Source organism: Caretta caretta, chromosome 12 (assembly GCF_965140235.1).
Source record: "Caretta caretta isolate rCarCar2 chromosome 12, rCarCar1.hap1, whole genome shotgun sequence".
NCBI classification, from domain to species: Eukaryota; Metazoa; Chordata; order Testudines; family Cheloniidae; genus Caretta; species Caretta caretta.
Window position 1 is genome coordinate 6,135,583 of NC_134217.1, and position 19,629 is coordinate 6,155,211.

The window sequence follows — 19,629 nt, forward strand, 5'->3', positions numbered from 1 at the left end:
TAACCACCTCTTCTTTGCGTGGGTCTGCATATTCCCACTTACGGGTAAGTTGACAAGCAGGGCTGAAAAACTCAGAAAGAGGAAGCAGAGTTGTAATTAAATAAAGACTGACAAACCATTCTACCTAATTTGGCATCGGCTCTTGAAGCCAAATCCAAAGCATAATGTTTGGTAATGGATCGACTTCCAAGTCAGTCTTACAGACTCCCCCAGTAAGACCATGTTTAAGGTAAGCAAGAGCCGAATAATATCTTACAACAGTAGGCCCAGGAACTGTCACCAACTTGTAACATTCAATGATACATTATCTAACCCATCTGTAAATAGGCTGCACAGATACATGAAGACCCACAGGATTCTTAGCCTAAGAAACAACCGACGTAGATGAACTTCCAAAACCTTGTGGCTCTATTTAAATAATCTGCTAGAACCCTTCCAGCATCCAAAGTATGTAACACACATTAGTATGTGATTTTGGGGGAAAATAAATTAATTATCTGATTCATCCATATGGACTGGAGTGCTTCACTTCCATCTGGTGCAACACTTGGAAGGAACTGAGCTGGTAGAAGGCACTGTGCCCCCTTATAGAACCTTTCCCTCAGAACATTCCAAAACTCCGAGGGGACGGGTAGGACAACACATGCGTTTGCTCTAACGGCCACTGCTCCGAGGTGTTTCTGCTGCTAGGCATCACTGGGCGGCACATTACCATAAGTGTGAATAAGCAGAGCCACTCAAAGAATTACTTTCAGATTAGCCCACTCTAGAGTCATCTGGTGGATGTGTCTGAATTGTTCTCTCTGTCTGGCCCCTATGAATTGCTGAACATTTCCCTGGGGAACTGAGTGTCCTCAATGCCAATGGAGTCAAGAGGAACTGAGGTTACTCAGCCCCTCACAAGAGAAGCTTAGGGTCGGATTTAGAAAAACATCCCATTTTTAGGCTCCATTGCAATCCACAGAACGCCCGCTTGACAGCCACCTACCTCTGTAGACACACAAACTCACTTGGCACCTAGGCATCTATGTTTCTGCCTCTGACCACACACACATTCAAATCCCTTCTCATCAGGCAGTAGAGGGGCTTGAACAAGTGATCCCTCATGTCCTGGTGGTGCTCTGGCCACTGGGCTAAAGATCATAAGAGACCTGCTCCTGCTTCCTTCTTCCCCAGTTCTTTTGTGTAGATCTAGGCGGCCTCTGAGCATGCCTACTTGATCAGGCCCCTCACATTAATTAGGTGGAGGAGCATCTGCCTTACCACAGTTCATGAATCATTAGCAGAGCTAGGTGCCCCCCTGCAGCCCAGATTTAGGCACCTAGCTCCGTGAGAGGGGCAGGGCTTAGAACACATCTCTCATAGGCATCTCCCATTGGCTAGGTTAGGCAGTTTCCCGCCTAACATGCTGGCTTTTGTAGATCCCGTCCCTCTCCTCATCCACTGTATAGGGAGCCTGGGCACCAAACTCAGGCTTTGTGGATTACAGTGTTATTGTGTGATTTGCTAGGCGCCTAAAAGTTAGGCGTTGTGACACTCAGCATCCCGATGCCTACATCCCTTTGTGAATCTGGGCGGTAGTGTCTTGCAGCATTGGTTCTTATATTAAGCTCCTTGGGGAAGGACCTATGTCTTTCTCTATGTTTTACACAGTGGTGTGTACATTGATTGACAGCTCTCAATAACTAACAATAATTTGAAAGTAGCTACTTAAGAAGAGGACATGGTACCTGGGCAAGTGCTACTGCTCATCCCCACGCTGAACTTGCTAGTTATAAGCTGCTTCAGCCAGGGAGGGGTTGGGTGAGGATCTGTTAGAGAGGGGAAATCGTGACACAAATAAGAAATAGGGTCTTTTTCGCACAGCTCTTTCCTTTTAATCTCCGGTTCATCTCAAATCTTTTTTACATCTTGCTGCCCAGGTGCATCCTCCCATGTTGCATTTCCCTAGACACATTAATTATTGTTTTCCCCAGGCTTGTGAACTTCAGGCCCAGGCCTCACTCCAGCAAGGTGCTGAGGAGTCCAGGGTGCACAACATACCGCAGCAGATGCTGAGCACAGTGTGACATCAGGCGCTTTGATGCTCATATCCCTGCAACAAGGGCTAAAATCTGGCACACAATAAAGTAATACAAATAAATCATAATTAATACCTGGTAGGGAATCTAAACTCTTTTCTGAAGGAAAAGGAAACTTGCTCTTCACCACCTTCGCACCCCTTCTGAGCAATCTGCATTAGTTTACATGTTGTGGATCAGCACAAGGAGCAGGCATCACTTCAGTTGCACTCAAACCCTTGGCCAGGTCTACACTAGGAAATTAGGTTAATATAACTATGTCATTCAGGAGTGTGAAAAATCTACCCTGCTGAGCAATGCCGTTAAACCAAGCTAACCCCCAGCGTAGACAGCACTATGCCAATGGGAGGGCTTCTTCCATCGACAGAGCTACCGCCTCTCAGGGGAGTGGAGTAACTACGCCCATGGGAGAAACCCTCCTGTCAGCATGGGTAATGTTTTCCCTGAAGTGCTACAGCAGGACAGTTTTAAGTGTAGATCTGCCCCGAGTTTGGAATCTGAAGTGGGCCTCAAGTGGCATAGGACTAGAGCTATGTACGGGGTGAATTTAGTCATCCAGGTGCTGCCCCTAACTGCAGTGGGAACCCCTCTGGTTTGTGGAAGAACAAGAGGAAGAGGTGAGATTCTTTCATCCTGACATTTCTTTTTTGTTAATCAGTATCACCAGACATTTCTGGTTTCTTTAAGCATCACGTTTACTCGTTAATTTCTCCTGCCATTGTTAAAGTAATGAGCACATGACACTTACCTTTTTCTGTTTGCTCCTGGCCCCTCCACTCTTTGAATGCTGCCATTTTTTCCATTGGGTAAGTCTCCCTTATGGTGCTGAATCTGTGTTTTTCAGCAGGTAGGGTAACTGGCAAATTCTGTTTGGAGGCGTGTTGCTCCAAATATTTCTCTTCGGCACTGAATGCAGCTTGAATAGTCTGGTCATTTTCCTGAACTCCATGACTTATTTTCGCAGGAGATCTGTCAGCAGGATCTTTGATGTCACCCCCATTTTCAAGTGTTTTATGACAAAATACATTATCTGCAAGGTTACTGCTGGATATTGTCACATGCCGGAATTCACATCTTTTGGAGTTTACCATATCCCATTCCTTTACCAGGGAAATTAATTTCTGAATGGGAGTGGCTGAGTTTCTATTTTCTGATTTTTTTGCTAAATTGCCTCTTTCCCCTTTCTTCCTTGGAGGGCTTGCTGAATGTTTACAATAGCTGGAATTTTCCCCGATGTCTGTAGACTGATGATATCCTCCAGATTTATTCCTTCGTTTTGTCCCTCTGGTCTGTGAAATCATTCTGGTATACTTCTCATTCTCTCCTTTGCTATCCTGCATGTCTTTTATTTTACTCCAGGTATTAACACACCAGTTACTGAAATCCACAGCAGTGTAGGAATGTTCCTGAAAAGGGAGTGGAAAGCGGTTATTTTTAAATGACTCTTCTTATTTGTCCCAAAGGCACGGTAAGTTTTGCCTTACCTGATCGCTTAGATTTTAGCACTGCATAAACAGGGCCATTTTGTGGTCTAAGTTGTATTGGCATAAACTTGTGAGGCAGCAGGAGCTGAGAACTGGTCATTCTGAGCACTTGTCCATCTAGACCTTGCAGAGGCCGCACACTGAACCTTACCCATGCTACCAGAGCTATAACCACATGGGGCTAAACCCACAGAGGTACTTAGGCATTGTGGGCTAGATCCACAAGGAGATTTGGGTGCCTAACTGCCACTTTAGGCAACTCAAAGGCCCAGTGGAATTCTCCAACTAGGCGTTCCCCTGCCTATCTCACCTGTGGAGCCCAGTCCAGTAGGCATGCTCAGAGCATGAGACCCTGCATAAAACAGACACAGGTGGAGGAAGTGCCACCCTTTTGCCCATTAGTTAGAGCAATCACCCAGGAGATGGGAAACCCAGGTTCAAATCTTCTCTGCCTGAATGTGGAGTAGGGCAAGTGTGCCTGTTCTTATGGGTGAAAACCTAGCACAGAGAACACTGAGACAGGGAGTGGCCTTCCCTGGGGCAAACTGGACAGGTCTTGATCAGCCATGTTTACTCCAGAAAAGAAGCACAAATTGCTCTGGGAACTCAAAATGACAATGGCACAGAAGCTATCTAAACCTGAACACTAAAAAACTATCCAAACAAACTAAACTACAATCATTAGCTGCAAATGACTGAGATTTTCTTTCTCCTTTTATAGATGGAACCTTCTCATATTTCTGTAATATTTAAAGAAAATACCTTCAGCTGTTTTACCCTGAATCTGTATCTCTTGATGCTCAAAAACCTGTTGTTCTATACATAGGTGTTGCGACCCGAGAGACTGGGGGTCCTGCCGTACCACCTGGCTTGAAGTGGTTTCCATCATATCCAGGGTTTACAGTTTGGTTCAATGGCTCTCAGCACCCCCACTATACAAATTGTTCCAGCACTCCTGGTTCTATTAAAAAAGTCATTATTTTTTCTGAACTGCTACTGGCATCTTGATGTGAGTAGATTCTTAGAAATTACTGCACTTTTGGAAGAAAGATTTCGTCTTTACGTAGAAGTTTCAGGACTTTCATTTTTGTTGATAATTTTGCAGTAAGAGTTAAGACAACTTGTCCCAAGCTGCAACTGGACAATTTAAACTTTCAGGTCTGAACTGTTTTTTAAAACTTATTGTTTTGAGGTATTTCTGAAAAAAATCTTACTTCTTTTGGGTCTTTGCTGAACTCACGCTCCTTATCCCAAGTCACAATATTTAATCTTCTAAATGGAAAAGAAGCTTCATCGTAAGTTTCATGTTTTTTGACCCACAATCTGTAAAATGAATATTTTTCAGTTTTGCTACATTTGTGAACCTTTGAATTTTTTTCCAGGGACAGCCTAAGGTTGTTGGGTTGTGTGTGCATTCTGGTGAATGTTAAAATTAGTTTTATATGAATTTTAATTATTGGGGAATTATTAGACAAGATAATGGAGTGGCTGATATGGGACTTGATTAATAAAGAATTAAAGGTGGACTATATAATTAATGCCAATTGACACGGGTTACTCTAAAATAGATCCTGTCAAACTAACTTGATATATTTTTTTGGATGAGATTACATATTTGGTTGATAAAGATAATAGTGTTGATGTAATATACTTAGACTTCTGTAAGGCCTTTGACTTAATAGTTCATTTTGATTTAAAAACTAGAACAATACAAAATTAACGTGGCACACATTAACTGGATTAAAAACTGACTAACTGATAGGTCTCAAAATGTAATTGTAAACAGGGAATTGTCACTGAGCTGGTCTGTTTCTAATGGGATCCTGCAGGGACTGGTTCCTGGCCCTATGCTATTTAACATATTTATCAATGACCTGAAAGAAAACATAAAATCATCACTGATAAAGTTTGCAGATGATACAAAAATTGGGGAAATGGTAAAAAAGAAGAGGATAGGTCCCTGATGCAGAGCGATCTGGATCGCTTGGTAAACTGAACTCAAGCAAACAATATATTTTTAAATGGCTAAATGTAAATGTATACATCTAGGAACAAAGAATACAGGCCATACTTATAGGATGGGGGGCTGAAAAAGTCTGGGAGGGGGCAGGTGGATATTCAACTGAATATGAGCTCCCAGTGTGATTATGTGGCCAAAAAGGCAAATGGCTGTCAGAGGGGCAGCCGTGTTAATCTGTTTCAGCAAAAATAACGAGGAGTCTTGTGGCACCTTAAAGACTAACGAATTTATTCGAGCATAAGCTTTCGTGGGCTGTGACCCACTTCTTCAGATGTATGGAGTGAAAACTGCAGTAGGCTAATGTGATTCTTGGATACTTAAACAGGGGAATCTCGAGTAGGAGTGAAGAGGTTTTTTTGCCTCTATATTTGGCACTGATGCAGCCACTGCTGGGATCTTGTGTCCAGTTCTGGAGTCCACAATTCAAGAAGGATGTTGATAAATTTCGTGAGGGTTCAGAGAAGAGCCAGGAGAATGATTAAAGGATTAGAAAACCTGCCTCATTGTGATAGAATCAAGGAGCTCAATCTATTTATTTTAACAAAGAGAAGGTTATAGGGTGACTTGATCACAATGTCTAAATATCTACATGGGGAACAAATGTTTGGCTCTTCAATCTAGCAGGGAAAGGTGTAATATGACCCAACAGCTGGAAGTTGAAGTTAGACATATTCAGACTGGAAATAAGGGGTACTTTTTTAAGTGACGGTAATTAATCATTAGCACAATTTACTAACCATTGTGATGGATTCTCCATCCCTGGAAAATTTTAAATCAAGATGTGATTTTATTTTTAAAGAAACATGCTCTAGTTCAAAAAGAATTATTTGGGGTAAGTTCTATGTCCTGTGTTATACAGGAGGTCAGACTAGATGATCACAATGGTTTCTAATGGCCTTGGAATTGATGAGCCTATGAAACGATAGAAAATAGACAGGCATCTTCTTTACCTGTATCCATCGCACTGATAAAGTGCTTCAAAAAGAGAAGGAATTCTGTACTCCTCTGCTTCTTGACAAAATAGAGACCATTCTCTGTAAATTGTAAATAAACATAACTGTACAGTAATTCTCTCAAATACATTTAGATTATCTTTTCTAAATACTAGTCAATTTTTGAAATCATCTTCTGTAATCAACGATGCAAAGTGATCGTGCAAAATGCACTCTCCCTAACTTGAGTCATTTCTTATTTTGCTACTGATGCAATATTAACACATGGAAAAAATAGAGGCCAAAACTTTCAAAAGTGTTCACGACTTTTGGGTGCCTTGTGTTTTGGATGACATATAGGCATCTCAAGTTGGGAACCCAAACAATGAAAGGTGAAATTGTGGCTCCACTGAAGTCAAGGAAAAACTTCCATTGACTTCAGTTGAACCAGAATTTCATTCCAGATATCCAAAATAAGTGAACTCTTTTGAGAAAAACAGTTCAAACTTTGAATATCTAACACTGAAAAGAAACTGCTCATGAACACTCAACAGAGCAAGATTTATGTGTAGAAATCATACAGCAAATAATTTTGAACAACAAACGAGTTTAAGTAAACCATGACCTGTTTGCAGTCAATTTGCACACAAAAAAAAGAAGCTAAATTTGGTGAATAAATTATTGGCTACAATTTTTTGCTCAGGTTTTCTTTAAATTCACAAAGCCTTATGCTAATTTTTCTCACACTAATGTTGCTGTATGAATTTGATAACAAATACTACTGGAACTAAAAATCTTGCTTTAATGCTTTAATCACCATGTAAATCAGAAAACCTATAGGTGGAATAAAAGATTAATACCTTTCTTCCTATAGATATCTGGAATAAGACTAATAAAACGCATGATCTCTCTTTTCTTACTTAAATTCAGATGGTAAAAACAGCTTGCCAAGTCTAAGGAAGTTGAGAATGTGTCGAAATATTTGCCCATCTCCATGGATTAGGAGACTCTGACCATATGTAATCCAATAAACTTTTTTGCAGTTTGACAGGAGCTCTGGACACTGGAGAAATAAACATATATCGTAACTTAGGAGGTCAGAGTTACTTTAAGACCTTTTTTCTTCCCACCATGTCCCTCCTTCAAAGCAACTCTCCTTCTAGCCAGGGAAGGTTGAATGTAGCTAAATGTAGAGCGAGTTGTTAGAACATTATGCTACTTCGCTTGCCGATGGGGTTCATTTATATCAGCGGTGCCCAAACTTTTCCTGTCGCGCCCCCTCTTACCAGTACTGGAATTTCTCTGTGCCCCCTCCTCCATTACTGCACAGTTGGCTCAGTAGAGGAGCTTGGGCTGACGCAGAGCTGGCCTGGTGGGGGAGAAGGAATAAGGGCAGAGCTGGGCTGGGGATGGAGCAGGTGGTGGAGTGGAGCTGCAGCTGGGGGTGGAGCTGGTCTGTGGGAGGAGTGGAGCTGTGGCTGGGGGTGGATCAGGGGGCAGAGCGGAGGTGTGGCTAGGGGTGGAGCTGGTCTGGGGGAGGAGCGAAGGTGTGGCTAGGGGTGGAGCTGGTCTGTGGGAGGAGTGGAGCTGTGGCTGGGGGTGGAGCAGGGGGCAGAGCGGAGGTGTGGCTAGGGGTGGAGCTGGTCTGTGGGAGGAGCGGAGGTGTGGCTGGGGGTGGATCAGGGGGCAGAGCGGAGGTGTGGCTAGGGGTGGAGCTGGTCTGTGGGAGGAGTGGAGCTGTGGCTGGGGGTGGATCAGGGGGCAGAGCGGAGGTGTGGCTAGGGGTGGAGCTGGTCTGTGGGAGGAGCGGAGGTGTGGCTAGGGGTGGAGCTGGTCTGTGGGAGGAGCGGAGGTGTGGCTAGGGTGGAGCTGGTCTGTGGGAGGAGCGGAGGTGTGGCTAGGGTGGAGCTGGTCTGTGGGAGGAGCAGAGGTGCGGCTGGGGCTGGAGGGGGACTGGGAGCAGAGCAGGGGGTAGAGAGGAGCTGTGGGTGGGGCCAGAGCTCAGCCGGGGGTGGAGTCAAGGTGCGGATGGGGCCGGAGCGGAGGTGTCGCTGGGGCCAGAGCTGGCCTGGGGGTGGAGTGGAGGTGCAGCTGGGGCTGGAAGGGGGCTGGGGGTGAAGAGGAGCTGTGGCTGGAGCTGGAACTGGGGTGGGTGGTGCTCCCTCCCCACAACCCCTGGGGGCTGGCCAGAGTCCCACCATGTGCCCCCCGAAACATTCTCCAGGCCCCCCTCCAAACTCCACGGTTTGGGGACCACTGATTTATAACATGAGATAGTCCCTTCCCAGGCTAAGCTTGTTACTTCTGCAATATATCCAGACTTGCTCTGCTTGCTCTGGCATTTGTGGCAGCACAAAAGCTCAGCGCTAACCATGAGCTCAGGGTGACCGTTGATTCTTGTCATTTAAAGCCTCTGAGGCCAGTGCATAGCAGGTGACTCACCAGAAAACGGGGGTTCTCTGAATATAGAACTTCCAGAGACCTCCCCTCTTAGAATCACGTCGGCCTGCCTGGACCTGGAAACGTGCAAGGCCTATGAAAGAGCCCCATGTGTGTTCTTTGATGTCAAGGTTGCCTTTATAAAAGAGGCTCATTTGTCCCACCCCCCTCATTTCTTCTCTACCTGCCTTTACATAGACAAATGGGGATGAAGGGAGGGCAAGAATGGCTCTGTGGAGGGCGAAACTTTTCAGTCAGACTCAGGCCTGTTTTCCTTGCTTACAGGTGTAATTTGTGTCTGTAAATTACACTTCTAGTTCAGTGCTCCTGCAGTCAGGAAATTAGAATCGGGCACCTGCTCAAATTTGTGCCTTCAGTTGAATTACAAACCCACAATTCAGTGCAATTCTTGTAGGGCCAAAGGCAGGCCACCTTTCTGAAAATGCGCCCTGGAGCGTTGTGTACACATTTTGAGATTTAGATTGGCTCTTTTTGGCCCTGATTCAGCAAAGCCCTTAGGCTTTTTCTTAACTTTACACATGCGCTTAAGTCCATCTCCATTCAGCAGAGCCCCTAAGCATGTGCTTAACCTAAACTTGAATTCAATGGAACTTAAGATCATCCATGAAGTTAAGCGCATGCTTATGAGCTTCTATTTGTTCTTATGGATTTCTAATATTAATTTTGAGGGAAGGAAGCCTCGCCCCCCATACATGGTTTTGGCAGCCCATGTACCCGATGAAAGAAGAATTAACCAGGTCCTATCAGCCCCAGTCAATGCTGTTTGTGTTGTTGGCCAGGAGGGGAACTCTTCTCTCATGAATAATTCTAGGTGCTTATTTCCTCAAGGGGCTAAACATGGTGCCTTCATACAGCTCCCAGCCCAGAAATGAAGCTCTGCTTGCCCCAGGCTGCCAGGCAACCCCATCAAATGCTATCTCATCACCTTTCCAATACTAAAATGTCTTAGGCAAACTTACAGTAAGGCAATATAAAGATACTTATTGACTGTACCTTCAGCAAGGTTTGTAAGTATGTTTCATACCAATGGCTTCCTACATAAATTTTCACAATCTGATGCAGGGAGTAGACTCTTACTTCTGCTTTCCAATCGTCATCTAAGGGATAAGGTTCAAAATGTCAAGGTCACAGTGGAAGTCATTTTAAATAATAATGAAACTTGGTGGTGGATACGACAGTTGTAAGCTACTGAGGGGATATCACAATAGTGTAATAATAATAATATGGATTCTTTAGTATGCTAAATGAATGTAGAGAATTCTGAGCAAACACACACAGAGCTCAGGCCTTGCATTCTGGTTCCAGGGCTCAGATATAAGCATTGTCAAAAAATAACCAGGCATGCAAATGTACAACAGCAAACACCCATGCTGCAGCCAGTATTCTTCTCTCTAGTCCAGTCAAAAGTCTTGGCCTGCATCTGTGAACATAAGTCTGGTTCTGTTTGGGCTCTCCAACCTGGTACATTTAGCTGCCCAATGTAGATAAAGCTGGTTATGCTGTTGAACCTGCACCCGAAAGGTACACAGCGTCAAAATTCAGCAGTGGGAAAAGCTGAGGTGTGCTGGAGTTTGCTTTGAAAGTTACGACTGATAGAAAGCTTTCACTGGACTTGACTGTGGGTTTAAGCTCAGGGAACTCCTGGGAGCGCACGGGAAGCAAAGCTATTTCTTCACCACTGTTTGTGTGTTCCTTTTACCACTACTTCTGGAGACATTAGGCTAGCCTCACTCACTTCGTGTGCGCAAGGAATGGAAGTAGTACTATGGTGCCTGCTCCATTCCCTCCTGTGGACCTGCACAAGCTTGGGCACAATTTAGCCTCTGCATTTAGCCTCTAGATTTTATCGGAATGCGGAAATGACTTTCTGGAAAAGTTCAGATTGAAATCAGTCACAGGAATAGTCCATGAGACAGTTACCGTATTGTCCTGTGATATGCTGGCTGGAAAGTTTAAATAAATATTCACCCAAATCAAAATGGTGAAAAATATTTGAAAAGCGCCTGCATTAAGAAAAGATTTGTGTGCCTACAATAGCACCCGTCAGTACTGAAAGATATACGTGGCAGTCACAAACTCACAGAAGTGATGTTTGGAGGGACATGAACAATAACATGAAACGATTAGACAACTCTGGAACGGGAATATGTAAAATAAAATGAGTGTGTAGAATACCTCATCTAGCACAATGAGCCCCGGTCCATGACTGAGGTCCCTAGTTGCTACTGTTATACAAATAATAATAACAACAACTCAGTTGTTAGGCGTTTGAGGTTGTTACAATTATTTCCCATTTAATTTCTCTAACACAAGCTATGCACCACACTATGTCATGATGACATCAAGATGCCACAGAGATGACTGAACTCCTTCATACCAAGCCCTGTTATCATGGATTTTAATTCCATCAAAATAATTAGTAGGATTCAGTCCTTTGTAGGTACAGAGATTTCCCACAGGAGCCCACTCTGAATATCAGTCCCCTAGTCTCATATGTACGACATCTAATATTAACCAGAAAATGTATTGGAGCAACTCAATTCACAGAGACTTACTGGAATGTAAGGCTTATTTGCATATCTGCCTGGAAATATGCTGTGTGCCATGAAGGGCTTTCACTAATTCCGTCTCTTTTGAGGGGGAGAGACAGAATTTTCAAGCAAGCAGTTATATTCTAAACATAAATATGAATGCCTCTTCAGAAATAAGTGTCACTGTAGTGCAGTTACTGTGCATTTCTTCTAAAGCTTTTTGTTGTATGTATAATTATACAGCTTGGGGGGTAGCAGTAGCCACTTCTTAAAAACTATTGGCTTATACTAGATTTTACGAAAATGAGGAGTTTGTTGGTCACATAAAACCCTGGTTAATTTGAAACCTACCTTTTCCTCCTAGCTAGCACTGGACTATTGAGTCTTTATTCTTAATCAGCCAATATCCACTCATCATATTTTAAAACAATATAATTACTTATTTAAATCAATTTACTTACTGTGTCCCTTCATCTCTGCAGGTATCTTTTGTTTCAGATATGATTTCAAAGCATCTTTCATTGGTTCATATGTGATGTCCCTTTTGTCCAAGTAATCACAGAGTTCATGGATTTCAGACATATTTTCAGTAAGCGGGAGGCGGCAAGTTCCTAGCCAGTTCCTATCCATCCAAAGTTAAATGAGAATAGGTCACTAGATCTTTGTCTACTTTTTATACTACCAAATACTTTTACATGATTTATTTTTAAGTAATTCAGGCCAAGCCATTGTTAAGAACACCTGGTAGAAAGCTTTTCCAGCTATTGATACTTGAGCTTTCAATAAGATTTTTCCCATTGAATACTTTTGCATTTCTTCCACTTGACAAATCATGCTAATTCACTAGAACCTTCACATGAGTGCTCCTTACCAGCCTTAGAACAGGTCTGCAGTATCAGGCCCTAACAGACTATATGTGTTGTCCAAAAAATTTAAAGGTGAACTTATGGGCCTTTCATCTGCCAAGACCTGGCAACGGTTGCTGTTAGTAGAGACACCTAAACCAGTTTAAGAGCTGTCTCCTTACTCTGCAATGTTAGTGATCAGTGATACAAGCAGAGGACTGCAGAATGCTGAGAGGAGGGTAACAGCAGGTAAATGAAAGACAGGTAAATGAAAGAAATTATTAAACAATTTTTTTGAAAAAGTATGTTTTTAACTTTTCACTCCTTCCTTTCATCCTTTTTGTTTCTTACATTTATACACTTTTTGGAAAGCATTTCAATGCCTCTTTAGTGCTCCTTGGGGAGTCATTCCTTCTGTCTAGTGTAATGATGTCTGCCCTTCTCTAGGCATACAGGGTCACTTTGTCACAAAGCAGAGTTTAGCACTTTCAGTGCAGTTTAGAAATTACAATATTCAGTGTTAGCAATTTATCTGAATGTTAACAGTAGGAAAATAGGCTCAAATTTCATTCTTGGTGTAACAGACCACTCTATATACTTATACTCAGCTAGGCTCATTAAGTCAAATATATGCAATTTATGAATGAGCCAAATTCATGCCTGATGTGCGCCAACTGAAGTCCATGTCGTATATTTGGAGAACTCCAGCTATTGTTAGTAACTTTCCTTTGTTCCTTATGCAGTTGCCTGTGCAGAGCCCCACTGTCGGAGATTAGACAGTAGTAACAGTCTTCAGGAGCAGCACTAATTAAATGAAAGGCTGAAGGACTGCTCTTCCAAAGTTAGTATGCAATATGGCTGAAGAACTCAAACAGAAAAAGAACCCAACCTCATGAATTTAATGAAGACTAGTTTATAAAAGAAAACCTACTTGACATGTTGGAAGAGGACGCCATTCCCAGAGATGTACAGCTGGTTTCTGTCTAAAGTACTTTCTATATGGAGCTGTCCAAGTGCTGAATCAGGGTATTTTACTAAGACACCAAATGCCATAACATACAAGGGAGGCCTCTCGGCTTCCTGAACTTCCAGCATCTTGTTTACTATGCCCTTCATAGAATCTTCAAGGTTAGAGGTCAGCATAGAGCAATTTCCTACATGAAAAGGAAAAACATAAAAGTATCAAGACTGTGCTCTAACAAGCAAAATATTAATATGAGATTAATATCATTAATATTAATATGAGATATAATATAAGATTAATAGTGTGTGCCCTTGTTGCCAAGAAAGTCCCTTCCAACCCTGATATTCTATGATTCTATGAATAATTACAGCAACACTTGGCCCTTCTCTCAGCCTTCATGCAATCTGTTGAGAAGACTCTGGGTTCAAAATATTCATGTAATACATTTTTCTGTCCATAAGAAATGAATGTTAAAAACATGCCAGCTGTTTTGGCATAACTACAAGGAGCAGTGCTTGCTCAAGATGCTCCTAGAGCCCTTAAGTAGCAGGTCACTAAGAAATGCAGGGCCTGCTCTTAAACAAGCAAACAAAACCTTTGCTATACTGGAGTTAGTTATAAATGCAAATTCTGAAAACAAAAGGAACATCTTTTCCGAGTGGGAGCATTCATTTAATCTTTCTTCCTTCATGAAAGAAAGACATGTCATCATGGTCTGCCAGGAGTAACAGAAGGTGGGGAAGGGAGCATCCAAATTCTGGTTAATTATGCTGATGGAAATACAGTATGCCTTAAATAACCATTTCAATAGGTTTCTATTTCATGCTGTTATTGGTGACTTAGCAGACTGCTTGGTGCCTAATCATTACTCTGTACACTCTCAAATTTTGCAAAAATTTGGCACCATAAAATTCTTTTGTCATTCTGATACCTAAACAGCTAAATGGCTCAGAGAAATTACATGCTAGGACTCTGGGTATGTACTCTGGTGGCTAGACCACACTAAAACCCATGCCACCACATCTTCACTATTATTGTTACTAGCTAGATTAAAACTTGCATGGGTAGTGATACCTGTGGCACAATTACACCTTAATTTGTGGTGCAGGTGTATCTTTAATGTTGTAAGAGAAATTCAGAAGGCAGTCTTTAGGAGGGCTGTATATAAGGGGACGTGACACACTGGGGTTGGGAAGTAGATCCATGCATAGGGCAACATGGAATAAGTAGGAGTGGGAGAAGAGAATGTAGGGGCCACTGTTAATGGAGAGACAAAAAGGAGCAACAAGAGACACAATAAGAATTCAGATCCAAGTTGCAGGCCAGGGCAAAGTTGTTCAGGGCCATAAAGATGAGGGTAAGAAGTTTAAATATAATTTCATGGGCAAGGGGCACTAACTGAGGGATTCCAAGAGGGAAGTGATGCTGTCTGATCAAAAGGCAAGGAAGGTAAAATTACTTATCTTGTAATTCTGCATCTGAGGAGATCATCTCAAAGGGGTTTTTGTCTCCAGCAACTGTTATGTCAGAAATTGCCCTAGCTCAAGATTTTTGAGCCCATTAATTTTGATTTTCAATAAGTCTTGGGATACCGAAGTCTTCTTCCAGAAGACTGGAAGAAAGCTAGTGTTGTGCCAATATTTTAAAAGGGTAAATGGGATGACCAGGGTAATTATAAGCCTGTCAGTCTCACATTGATCCCAGACAAGACAGTGGAGCATCTGATATAGGACTTGATTAATAAAGAATTAAATAAGGGTAATATACTTAATGGCAATCAAGATGGGTTTATGGAAAATAGATCTTGTCAGACTAAGTTCATTTTTTTTATGAGATTACAAATTTGGTTGATAAAGGTAATAGTGTGGATGTAATAGACTTCTGTAAGGCATTTGGCTTGGTACTGCATGACATTTTGATTGAAAACTAGAACAATATAAAATTAATATGACACGGATTAAATGGATTAAAAGTTAGCTAACTGATAGATCTCAAAATGTAATTGTCAATGGAGAATCATCATTGAATGAGTATGTTTCTAGTGAGGTCCTGCAGGGGTCAGGTCGTGTCCAATGCTAGTTAACATTTTTATTAATAACCTGCAAGAAAACACAAAATCATCACTAAAAATTTCCAGATGACACAAAAATAGGGGAAGGAATAAATAATGAAGAGGACAGGTCACTGATACAGAGCATTCTGGATTGTTTAGTAAGCTGGGCTCAAGCGATATGCATTTTAACGTGGCCAAATATAATGTATACATCTAGGAATAAAGAATGTAGGTCATACTTACAGGAATGGGTTATCTATCCTGGGATGTAGAGACTGAAAAGGATTTGGCGTTGGGAGGGTGGGTAATCAGCTGAACAAGAGCCCCCAGTGTGACTCTGTGGCCAAAAGGGCTAATGAGATCCTTGAATGCATAAACAGGGGAATCTTGAGTAGGAGTAGAGAGGTTATATTACCTCTATTTGGCACTGGTGTGACTGCTGCTGGAATACTGTGTCCAGTTCTGGTGTCCACAATTCAAGAAGGATGTTGATAAATTTGGAGAGGGTTCAGAGAAGAGCCATGAGAAAGATTACAGGACTGGAAAACATGCCTTAGAGTGACAGACTCAAGGAGCTCAATCTTATTTAGCTTAACAAAGGGAAAAGGGGTGACTTGATGACAGTCTATAAGTACCCACATCGAGAACAAATATTTCAAAATGAGCTCTTCAATCTAGAAGAGAAAGGTCTAACATGATCCAATGGCTAGAATTTGAAGCTAGACAAATTCAGACTGGGAGAAAGGAGTAAATTTTTTTTAACAGTGAGAGTAATTAACCATTGGAACAACTTATCAAGGGTCATAGTGAAGTCTCCATCCCTGGCAAAATTTAAATCAAGATTTTTTTTTTTAAATGCTCTAGTTCAAACGGAATTATTTGAGGTAAGTTCTACGTCCATGTTACACAGGAGGTCAGACTAGATGATCACAATGGTCCCTTATGACCTTGGAATCTATGTATCACCTCAATATTCAAACACCTTAGCTGAGACAGGAAGTGAATGGAAGAATACACTGAAAACAAAGTGACACCAAATTACCCCTATAAAGCTTCACTGCGTCTGTAAGGTTAGGAATTCCCAAAGCTACAACTTCTGCTTCCAAAACATCTATGTTGGAGAAATTATCAGGCAACAAAATCTTCTCTGAGCGAAGAAAATTTACTTGAAAAATAAAGACAAAACCCGAAGTGTTAATTTTGTCATTTACCTGTCCAATGTTCACTCTAGCAAAACAATAGGCTGTTGACATTTCCCTCCCTCCCCCCAACAACAATATATTCATTAGTTGTTTTATATTCTAGAAGTAAACCAGGAGATCCTTGGTGTTTGAAAATAAATACCTGAAAACTAATATATTTGTAACAGTTTTTGAAGATCAAGATGTAAAATCAAATGTCACTTTACTTTAAAGCATAGCAAAATGATAGGTAGTACAATCCACAGGAATCAGTTTGGTTTTATTTGCAGCAATGTTCCACGTGACTCAAATATGGGCTTTTCTGCAAGCAGAAATCCTTCCTGAAGTATGCTTCAACATAGTTTACCACGGGCTGATGAAATCTGATGCCAGCAGGTCCTTCAAAAACACCAGGGCAAACTTGTGGCAATATCAGAATGGAACAGTGGAGGAGCTGTGGTTTTCTGCCACACTTTAAAAAGGTACATAACTCTTTTGAAGCTAGATGATCCTTTCATAAATGAAAAATTATTTTGTTACTACTGGAGAGATAAAGAACCTAATTCTCATATACAGTAAGACCCCTTTCTACTGCTTTGGTAGTGTAAAGAGGCTTTAAAAAGGGGGTGAAATTTATTCCCACCTTAAGATCCATTTATACTGTTCTGGCAGTGTAAAGGGCTCTTGGTGTAAACGAGAATCAGGCCCACCGTCCTTCTTCCACATGTTCCACAGCATATTAATGGGATTATTTACAGAAGCAAAAGATATAGGAACATGCCTTAATCCCGTATTTGAGTTTAAGATATTTTAAATTATTATTTTAACTTTGACATTAATATTTTTAAATCTATATTATTGATTGATTTTTAGGTAAGCTTACATTAACATCTACAAATTATTGTATTAATATACAGTATATCATACTAGTTGAGAATTACATTAAAACAAATATAAGCTTTTCTTTTGGTTCAAACTATTCACCATTAGTGTTATATATTCTGAAACCTGCATAACAAGTTTGATTTGCAGTCTAATTGAAATTTGTTCCAGTATATATATATATATATATTTCCTTCTATTAAGGCTACAAGCAGTGGTTTAAAAATATTTAGACCATTTTGTCTGTTTCAAAGTAATCTGTATATTTTGACATATTTTGTTGTATATCTTAATGTTTTTCCTTTTTTCAATAGCTAGTTTGTTCCTTGGGTGATGCTTTCAGCACACTGTGAGGCTATGGTTTGTTATAAGTCTCTTTTTTCATCCATATCAAGGGGATTCTATGCTTGGCAATCAGCAGTGGCAGAAAGGATTTAACATTGTCAGGGTATGTCTACATCGCAAACAAAACCCCATGGCAGCAAGTCTCAGACCTGGATTGACTGACCTCCCAGGGCTCATGCTATGGGCTAAAAAGAGCAGTGTAGATGTTCCTGCTTGGACGGGAGCCCAAGCTCTGAAACCCAGTGGGGGTGGGTCTGAGAGCCCGAACGTCTACACTTCTATTTTTAGCCCCGTAGCACAAGCCCCAGGAGCCTGATATATATAGTTGGTACTGGTTTTCCAGTAACATTTGGTATTACAGTTGGGATTTGTAACCTGACCTTTTGCATGTATATACATTTCCACATGAAGTGAAGAAAGGTACCCCTTTGAATATATATTAATATAGTATCTAAACTTTTCTTTTTATTAAATTTTAGAAAGTTTCACTGGCATTATATATGCTTCATGGAGCATTTTGTGTTCTACAGCCAATTACAGTATAAATATATACAGACACAAACACATACATTTATGGATAATGTTTTAATGTTATCATGAGTCTTGTCTGCATGAGGAAATTACCAGTTGCCAGCAATGGATGTCATCAGTGGCTGCAGCTGAACTACTTCTAGAAATGGTCTAACTCAGGGGTGGCCAACCTAAGCCTGAGAGGGAGCCAGAATTTACCAAAGTACATTGCCAAAGAGCCACAATAATACGTCAGCAGCTCCCATCAGCTCCCTCCCCTCCCCCCACTCCCAGCGCTTCCCACCCACCGGCAGCCCCACCGATCTGCACCTCCCCCTCCTTCCCTGCCTTTCCCGATCAGCTGTTTTGTGGCGTGCAGGAGGCTTGGAGGGGGAGGGGGAGGAGCAAGGGCACGGCAGGCTCAGGGGAGGGGGCAGAAAAGAGTGGCGTGGGGGCAGGGCCTGTGGCAGAGTAAGGGGTTCAGCACAAAGCACCCCCCAGCACACTGCAAAGTCGGTGCCTATACAAGGAGCCGCATATTAACTTCTGAAGAGCCGTATATGGCTCCGGAGCCCCAGGTTGGCCACCCCTGGTCTACCTGCAAACAGAGGGAAAAAGCCAGAGTGTGAAGTAAACTTGCAGGCAAAGTTGCCTGACAAGTGAAGCTTGTTGCGCTGCTACAGAGGCAGTTTCTCTATAGCTCACTGGAGAAGTCGTCTGGTCTGACTAAATTTACCAGGTCTGTAGACTGGGAATCCCATTGCTGAAGCTTAAAATATCCAAGGAAGACTGAAGGGGTATGGATGAGGGACTACAGGCAGGTAGGATGAAGGGTTGGTAAGGGCTGTAGCTAGCAAGCGAGTACAGTTACTCAGCCTCAACGCCCAGCCTAACTCCCCAATTCCAAGGCCCTCTCTCCATTCCTCCAACTCCCTTACCTCACTTTCTGTGGATTAAGGCGATATCTTTTATTGGACCAACTTCTGCTGGTGAACAAAACGAGCTTTTGATCTTACAAAGAGCTCTTCTTCAAGCCCAAGCTCGGAGAAGAGCTCTGTGTATGTTCAAAAGCTTGTCTCATTTACCATCAAAAGTTGGTCCAATAAAATATATTACCTCACCCATCTTGTCTAATATCCTGGGACCAACACGGCTACAACAATGCTGCATATTTAACGCACAGTGAAAGTTTATATTTATTTTCAAAATGTTGTGTGTTTAACATAATACAGATACCAGAATGAAACTGAAGATGTTGAGAGACAGGGGTAGAGTATAATTATTTGTAACTTATTTTGATAGTGCTCAAATGTGCAAGGTGCTTTCTAAACAGAAAAGAAT

The 19,629-nt window shown here is 41.9% G+C and overlaps 1 protein-coding gene across 3 annotated transcripts in view; it reads right to left on the reverse strand.

Annotated features, from left to right (window-relative positions):
* The window catches only part of KCTD19 (potassium channel tetramerization domain containing 19), a 47,674-nt gene that overhangs the window by 9,640 nt on the left and 18,405 nt on the right, over positions 1 to 19,629 (reverse strand). For 2 of the 3 annotated variants that reach the window (XR_012664529.1, XM_075118293.1), the window contains exons 5-12: positions 16,413 to 16,535; positions 13,285 to 13,507; positions 11,970 to 12,130; positions 9,971 to 10,074; positions 7,438 to 7,580; positions 6,536 to 6,619; positions 4,780 to 4,888; positions 2,830 to 3,487 (exon numbers count right to left, since the gene is read on the reverse strand). Coding sequence is in view for 2 of the 3 variants with exons in the window: in XM_075118293.1 (XP_074974394.1) it covers positions 2,830 to 3,487; positions 4,780 to 4,888; positions 6,536 to 6,619; positions 7,438 to 7,580; positions 9,971 to 10,074; positions 11,970 to 12,130; positions 13,285 to 13,507; positions 16,413 to 16,535 (1,605 nt within the window). In the remaining variant the exon portion in view is untranslated. The remainder of the gene's footprint in view (positions 1 to 2,829; positions 3,488 to 4,779; positions 4,889 to 6,535; positions 6,620 to 7,437; positions 7,581 to 9,970; positions 10,075 to 11,969; positions 12,131 to 13,284; positions 13,508 to 16,412; positions 16,536 to 19,629) is intronic. The other variant, XM_075118294.1, reaches the window with a different exon arrangement.